At 28.7% G+C, this 8,757-nt stretch overlaps 1 protein-coding gene across 1 annotated transcript; it reads right to left on the bottom strand.

Moving 5' to 3' along the window:
* Window positions 1-5,350: 5,350 nt before the first annotated feature.
* LOC107422803 (uncharacterized) lies at window positions 5,351-8,259 on the bottom strand. The gene is made up of 4 exons (XM_016032304.4): window positions 7,499-8,259; window positions 6,652-6,701; window positions 6,502-6,554; window positions 5,351-5,792 (listed from the first exon to the last, which is right to left on the bottom strand). The coding sequence occupies exons 1-4, from the start codon at window positions 7,708-7,710 to the stop codon at window positions 5,478-5,480; spliced, it is 630 nt and encodes a 209-aa protein (XP_015887790.3). The 5' UTR covers window positions 7,711-8,259; the 3' UTR covers window positions 5,351-5,477.
* Window positions 8,260-8,757: the final 498 nt, after the last annotated feature.

Raw genomic sequence — 8,757 nt, 5'->3', positions numbered from 1 at the left:
CAAAATTTTAAAACAAAAGGATTATTAAAATAGAACAGATTAAATACATTTAGATAATATCTGTATTTAAAATTTTATATTTTAATATCTTCTGATTTGGAATATAATGCATTTTAATATAAGTGATATGACATGTACATGAAACAGATACTAAGCTGTTTAGTCAAAATTTCCAAAAACTGCCAAATCCAACGATGTACCAGAATGCAACAAACTATATATTTAATGAGTGTTTTCTAAATATTTTGGAGGAAAACTTTTGACGTAATATTTAATATAATATTTCATGAAATTGGACACATATGCCACCAAATCCAAAACATCTTCGAGACTATATCCATTATTTGGGAACCCAAGTAAGTTATCGATGAGAATCTGAGCGTACATAATAGTAATGCCGAGTGGTGAAGAAGAGCATAGCAATAGATGCCCACTCTTGTAAAGTATTGGATGTTGTAAAGTAATTGGATGTTGAATTGGCAGATTGGAATTCGCTCAAATCTGAGGTGGCAACTCCTTAGAAGTAGCTTGTGCTTTTGCACCACATCTCCTTTTGGGAATCATGAGCGCACAAGTGCAAGTGCATTGCTATGTCTTGATAGCTTGGATATGCCTTTTTGTGATAGATCGACAGCCTTCACTCTAAGGTCATTATTGATATTGACTAAATTCTTTAGATCAGTAAAACCATTTCATTTTTTAGATTATGAAATTTCACATGAGTCTTTTTATTTAGGCTGAGAAACTCAGTAGAGTGCAGTGAACAAAAGCATCTCAATATCACCGAGAAAGTTCAAAATTTTTTTATTTTTATTTATATATATATATATATATATGTGTGTGTGTGTGTGTGTGTGTGTGTGTATATATATATATATAAAGAGTTCAAAATAAAAATTATATTAAAACATTTTTTCTGGGCATTTGTAAATTGAAGAAAAAGAATTTTTTTAACTACAAACCTCATCGAATTCAGAGTCTAGGTTATTATTCGTGTTTATTGTCAAAACTTCGAAGATAATCAAAGTCATAATTAAGGTTTAAAAATGGCCACTCACATCTATTTAGCCAATTTCATGTTGCGGCTGGCCGCGTCCCAGTTGCTGCCCAAGATTAGAGTAATCTTCTACTAAAGATGCCTTATAATACTATATGTAGGAGAGAATAAAGTATCTGCTTTGTGAAGTCAATTCTTCCCAGCAATATATTTGCAATAATAATCTCTTTTTAACAAGATAGAATCCCAAAAATATAGAATATTTAGAGGCTAATTTGCTTTTGCTTTGGAGGGTCTATTCTTAATCATTATTTAGCATGTAATACCAATAAAATCATTAGGTATCCATCATTGAAGGCGCCACTTCCTCTTTCTCTCTCATGCAGCAAAAATATATAAAAATAAAATAAAATAAAATAATAGTGAATACCCAATTGGAAGAATTTTTTTTTTTCTTTTTTCTTTTTACATTATATTCAAAGGGGTTGATTATGATATGCATTTCGATCGAAAAGGAGCAATATTGTTCAAAGTGGACCAAAACACAACAAAGTAGCGATGGAGGGTTATATAATTCCGAGTGATTATTGGTCTTTTAAACGCATTATTCATTAAACGAATAATGTGTAAGCTAGATACGAGTGACCAAACCTATATATATTAGCCCAACATAATAGGTTTGATCATCTTCCCTTCCGTACAATGTCACAACCACCTCAATTCAGCATGTGTTTTTCGATTATATATATATATATATATATAAAATCAGATATGCTATATTACATGTTTCATCCTGATCATATTTTGTATGCCTGTTTGAGATGAGACATGCGAAATATAGTGAGAGTGAGACACATTTTTTTAGCAAAACTTAATTTATAGTTGGCTATCTTAAAGTAAAATTGACAAATAATACATGGTAATATTAATTTACAATATTTATTTTTATTTTTATATCTTAATTATAAAATTCTAATAAGGGTAAATGAATCATTTAATGGCGATTTAATAAATTGTTATATAATATATAAATAATATTGAATTTTTTAAAAAAAAATAAAAAATTTCTGCATTTTCTTTTTTGCCTACACTTAGCATTTGTCTTACATTAATATCTTGCATCATAAAGTAAGTGGAGTAGTTTACTATATCAAAATTATAATGTGTTAAATATAATAGAAGATGTGGTAATATGACAAATATTATAGGTGGCATCTTAATAAATAATAAATAATTAAAATTTTATTTTGATTAGTAATAATTTATAACATTTGTTATATCACTATGATTTTCCTTTATAATTTTGGGAATAATTTTGAAAAATTGAGAATATGTTCCAAACATAAGGTGAGAATACCTAGTAACCTGTCAAATATTTAGAATGTTACCTGAATTAATAATTTTTAATATTAAAATCATGTATAATTGGTTAAATAATAACCTTTACATTTGTTATATCATTGAATACTCAAGAAAAATAAGTTTTTCAATAGATCAAAGCTGTTTGTGTGTATATATATATATATATAACAATCCTAGTACATAGTTTGCAATCAATATGAGATTCTACATTCTATTTATGCACTTTTCTGTTGAACAATTTGTTTCCTTTGTTGCAAAATAAATAAATAAATTTGCTTCTTATATTTTGAAGTTGAGGTTATAAGTGTGGGAAATTTTTTTTTATAAAAAATAAAAAACAAAAAAAAACAAAAAGGAGATGGATTTTTATTTTATTTTATTTTATTTAAAGAATAGCTATTACAAGATAGAATAGCTAACTCTCTTATTTTTTTTTTTTAATTTTTATAAATAGAATAGCTGACTTTTAAATAACTTATACAATAATAACAAGCCTTTATAATTAAGTAGCTGTCATGTTCTTTTACCTATTCCACTACGATAAACAACTATAAAACTTCTTTTCTATAATTAAATTAGGGGATATATCATAAATCAAATTCATGGAATTATGCATGACATTTCTTATTCTTTTCCGCTAAGAGAATCATATATAGCATCGAATCACAGACTGCGGGATTTGAAACTAATTTATCAATCTCATGAAACTAAACTTTTCATATACCTTCTGAAAAATAATAATAATAAAAGTTTGCAATATATATTCTTGAGAACATGAAGGCTGTTCGCAAAAAGCCAAGACAAATTGATGAAGAAATTCATCGATCCGCTTAAACATTTACTTTTCATACTTGAAATTATACATCCGAAAAACCATTTTGTGGTAATAACTGAATCTCAAGATAAAACACATAAAACTCACATATGCATTTTGGTAGAAAAAGCTTATTACTCTATAACTCTCATTTCACTTATAATCAATTTTTAATAAGTAAACAAGACTTTTAAGTATGTTTTATGGTAAAACAAAAATATAAGCCGTATATGTTTTTTTGTTTTTTTTTTTTTTCCTTCTTTTGTTTTTTCTTAGTTCTTGCTCTTGTTGTGATGACTTTGGGAGAAAGTTCATACAATTTAATTTTATATATGGCACATGTCTATGATCATTTCTAGCAAGAATTCCCTTTACTTATTTATTTATTGATTTTTTCACTTTATCAGCAGCTTAATGGTAAATGCTATTATCTTCATTAAAAATAGAAATAGACACAAATATAAAATAAAAATAAAAATTTAACAAGGCAAATTATACCATATTACTCAACCGCCAAAAATAAAAATAAACAATAATATTCGCAAGCCATGTAGTATGGACTTGGCTTGGGCTTGAGCTTGTTGGCAGACATGCTCAAGGTTGTGGGGAGTGGATTTCAGTTTTGAAGCCCATTTGTCCTTTGAAAGCGAAAAATAAACCAAAAAAACAAAAAAAAAAACAAGTGGTTATTTAAAATTTTACCTTTCCACTACAATTCATTATTATTATTATTATTATTTACAATTTACCTTTATATGAGGTCAGTTTCGTAAGTAAATGGAGGTTTATCTATTTGCATTACATTTGCTTACTAATAAGGTCAAGTATATTCTTCTTCTTATTATTATTATTTTTTTTTTCTTTTGCTTATTATTTTTGTAAATTTTCTTGGGAGGCATTTACCAACCTTTTTTTGTAATAAATTTAAAGTGTAATAATCCTAATAATATATGATTGGTTTAGGTACGCCAGAATGTTAGAATTACTAGGTGGAATTTAGTTTCTACTTGATATTGTGGGGAAAAAGAAAAGAAAAAAAAAAAAAATGGACTCAATCAGCAACTGGGGATTCTTTTCTTATCTCGCCTCTAATGTTTCCGTGCCTTGCAACTGGAATTTACAATTTTTTAGAGAGTAGCTCAAGTAATGATTAATAATATGCTTGGACTTTGTGGATGCTTAAATTATTGTGAAAAATTATGCATTATTGAATGTAATTGTGGAATTTTTGGTTTCCCCATTTGATTTACAAATTTGGTAGGGGAATCAATGGACTCCACAACATAGTTATGGAGCATATATGATGGATCAAGATCATGCGGAGCAATGTATTAATTTTTTAACTAAGAAGGACAGTACATAGCTTTTTTTTTTCTTTTTTTTTTTTTTAGGTTTAGGGGTCAATAATCAAGTTAAAACTTAATTAGTGAATGTTTATAGAGGTATTTTGTAATTTTTTTTTTTTATAAATAATTCAAGGTGTCAACGGTATTGGCACGCTATTTTTTTCTCACTGAGTCGGTTTTTCTTTAATAATTTTTTATTTTTAATAAAATAATTAAACAACAAGTTATTCTGATTAAAACAAAATGAAATTGTTAAAAAAGATTTCTTAAATATTTTTTTAATATCAATTTTTTTTTTTTTTGACAATTATGTATATCAAATTGTTAAATATTGTATTAGTATGAACATTTATACATATATACATGAAAATGCTTTGGACGTTATATGCAGATTGCAATTAATTACACTCTTAAATTTAAATGACTATATGAATCCCCTTTTTAAACTAATATATGAACAAAATACTTTGTCACCCGTGAGTGTAAAAGATTATAACTTCAATTTTAGTTTGATAAATTATTATTATTATTTTTTAAATTAACGTTCTTCGTTTTCTTTAAGTAATACTTTTTTAATTACTATTCATAAAAATGCATTAAGAATGGATTTTAAGAAAATTGTTTTTTTTAAGAAAATTGTTTTTTTTTTTCTTCGGTTTTAATTTTAGTAGAAGACCTTTCATTTTAGTGAATATAGATTTATATTATTTACAGAAAAAATTACAGCATACCTTCATAATTTTAACCTTTGCCAAGCATTAATTAGCCGCCTAAATATTTTTACAACTAATTTTTCTGACATGTTGCAAAAATAAAGGCTAAGAAGGCCCAAAAAAAAAAATTAATAATAATAATAATAATAATAATAATATTAGTAAAAAAGCTCTAGAACTGATCTTGCTTTTTTTTAAGAACGGTTAATTCCAACTCTTTTGCCTAGGCGCCATCCTGGTCTGAGTTATGAAGAACTCTGTTTGCTAGGATGGTCTTTCCCAATGGATTTGCTGGATTCTGCACTAACTCCTCTGTTATTTGCCTCTGTTCCATCAATACTTTTTTTCCCATTACTTCCTTCCTGACCTTTCATCAGGCCACTCTCTAATTGCTTCTTCGACAGAACTGTAATTTCCTTCACAGTTTCCTCAAGTTTATCTAATCTCGCTTTAACCTCCAAAAGCTCTGTATCAGATCCTACCTCTTTTTCATCAGCAGCAGTTAATTCCAATTCTTTTGCTTTCTCCTCTTCCTCTTTCTTCTTTTTTCGCTCTAGTTCCTGGGATGGTGATTTTGGTTAATAAAAATGTGAAACAAGGAATACAATACCATGAGAAGTAAGTAGGCAGAGGACTAGAGAGATTTGTACTGGGCAAGAATATCGCAGCAACTCTCTCTGATATTTAATAGTTTGATCTTAATTCAACACAGTTTTTATCATAAGAACTCACATCTTTAGGATGAAAATATCATGGAACAAAAACAAATCATGGAACAAAAACAGAATATGTCTTGCTCTTTAATATAAGCTTTCTAACTTACAATCCAGCAGGTAGGAAATAAATGCCTTCTTTGTTTTCAATTTCCATGATCAACAAACAACCATTCGCATTCAATTTGCATAATGTATATTTAAAATAGGCACTATTATCACACGTTAAGCCAATGACAACTCAACACAGGCTTCCCCTTTCACAAGAAAGATATTCATGCTCACTGAATATAAGGCCACGAGGAAACAGAAGTAGCATAATCAAAAAATAAATGCACTGTAGTAGTTACCAAACGGACTACTTGTCAAATTAGACAGGAGAAGGAGCTTTCCTGGCCAGTAAATTGAGTGGACAAAAGAAAGGCACCCAAATGTGAAATGAAAAAAGAAAGTGATTGAGGCAGACACAATGGCATTCCATTTCTCAAACGTTAATCAACATCTACATCTTATTTCAGGCATAAACTATCAACATACAGCAAGAAATTTTGCTAACCTCGTCCATTTTTCTCATTTCATAACGAGCATATTGAGCCACCAAATATACAGCTGTTACAAGCAAGAAGTTCTTTCAGATAATATCAAAACCAATAAACAAGCCAAATACAAAACATGGTACCATGCTAAAGCTAGTAAGCCATTATACCCAAGGAAGGCATGCATACAAAGAAGAGTTGTACCAAGTGGAAATCGATCCTGACCATAAAAAAACAGGCAGATGAAAGCGTTAAGGCTTTGCACGTGATATGGCAACAGGAAAATATGTTGAATCAAAACATACCCGTTATATATATTTTATAATAGCTCAAATAAACTTGGACAAATTAGAAATTTCAAGCTAAAATAGAGAACTTTTTAATAAACACTAAATGCTCATAAATGTGTTTGTGGAAATGCCAATGTAAATCAAGAAACAGAACTAAGAAGTAAAGTGAGATGACTAGAAACAAAGAAATACAGTGGGTGGAATCGATATATAACCATTACACATATTAATAACAGCTCAACTAAACTTAGACAAATTAGAAATATCAAGCTGAACAAGAAAACTTTTTCAGTGAAAAACGAAACATAAATAAATGTGTTTAGAGGAAATGCAAAGGAGAATGAATAACAAAAAACAATGAAACAAAGTGAGAGGCCAAACTAAATAAGTATCAAGCTAAACAAGTAAACTTTTTCAACAAAAATAAATATACATAAATGTGTTTGAGGAAATGCAAATGAGAGAATGAAGAACAAAAAAGATGAAACAAAGTGAGAGGTGGTCAGTAGCGGATATGATAAAGCAATGGGACAGTAGCTCGATTAGCTCAATTAAACTCAGGAAAATTTTAAATATCAAGCTATATAAGCAAACTTTTTTTCAATAAGTGGTCTTCGAAATGTCAACGAGAGAGAGAGAGAGGAAAAAAAAACAGAAAAAAAAGAAAAAAAAAAGAAAAGGGGCAATGAAGCAAAGTGAGAAGTCAGTTTGGGAAGCAATGAAATACCCAAATTTCTTTTCCTTCGGAGGACCAGTGAAGAGGATCTTAGCAGCAGTCATGAAGTCGAGTTTGTCGAGCTGCCGATACGCTTCGTCGTAGTTACTCAAACTGGACTTGGGTTTGTTACTGTTTGTGGGTTTGGAGCAAAACGGCCTCCTGGTTTCGATCACTTTGAATTGCTTTGCTAGTGGAACCCATTTCACTCTGCTGCTAAACATAGTTTTCTTTTCAATCCTCGGTGCTCAACTCGTGTATTTGAATCGTAAATCAGCCGTATCGATCTATTCGCCAATGTGAACAGTTCGTTCCGTTTGAATAGCCAACATCACGATTCATTTTTCTCTTTCAATAATTTTTTTTTTTTATTTTGATGCAGACTGAAAATCTTAGTAGCCTAAACCTATCTGATTTTTAGAAGAAGTTCAAAAAAAAAAAAAAAAAAAAAAAAAAAAAACCAAAACAGAGAGAAAACGGTGCGCCGTTGTAATCAACATTTTATATCCTCAAAACGGTACATCTAATTAAGAAATACTGTTGACTGTCTTCTTCCACACGATTTGCAAATCTGCAACCCTAAGCCGTAGGCACAAAACGGAATGCAAATTTGCTACCTTACGGTGCGCCGTTGTAATCAACATTTTATATCCTCAAAACGGTACATCTAATTAAGAAATACTGTTGACTGTCTTCTTCCACACGATTTGCAAATCTGCAACCCTAAGCCGTAGGCACAAAACGGAATGCAAATTTGCTACCTTTTTTTTTTTTTTTTTTTTTTTCCTTTAAGATATAAAAAGTGCTTCGACCATTTCTTTCATTTCCAAAATAATAATAATAATAATAAAATAAAATAAAAAAACTCTTTGATTTTTCCAACTTTTTTTTTTTTAATTTATAGTTTGATAATATAAAAATTACCATATAACATATAACTTCTTTTGAGTGGAATTATGAATAACATATAACTTTTAATTTTTTGTTTTAATTAGAGTCGAAAATAAAACTATTTTCCTTGTTTAATAAATACAAAATATTATGCATTTTCATAATTTTAAAAACTTAGACAGTATAAATTAAAATTTTGTTGATCAACATATATCTATATCTAAATATAAATTAAGTTTGTATAATATTTAAAACATTTGAATATTGGCACTGTTATACGTGAAGTATATGAGGTTTTGCATGTTATTCCTTAATATATATATATATATATATTTTTTTTTTTTTCTGGTATTCTACACCTAAAGGAGCAAAACTATACA

Source organism: Ziziphus jujuba, chromosome 5 (genome assembly GCF_031755915.1).
Source record: "Ziziphus jujuba cultivar Dongzao chromosome 5, ASM3175591v1".
NCBI classification, from domain to species: Eukaryota; Viridiplantae; Streptophyta; class Magnoliopsida; order Rosales; family Rhamnaceae; genus Ziziphus; species Ziziphus jujuba.
The sequence above is the reverse complement of the archived record's forward strand: the minus strand, read 5'-3'. Positions and strand labels throughout refer to the sequence as shown.

Coding starts and splice junctions, on each gene's coding strand:
- LOC107422803 (XM_016032304.4), bottom strand. CDS start 7,710: ATGTTTAGCAGCAGAGTGAAATGGGTTCCACTAGCAAAGCAATTCAAA. Junction 6,702..7,498: donor CCGAAGGAAAAGAAATTTGG/GTATTTCATTGC, acceptor TTTTATGGTCAG/GATCGATTTCCACTTGGTAC. Junction 6,555..6,651: donor TGTATGCATGCCTTCCTTGG/GTATAATGGCTT, acceptor TGCTTGTAACAG/CTGTATATTTGGTGGCTCAA.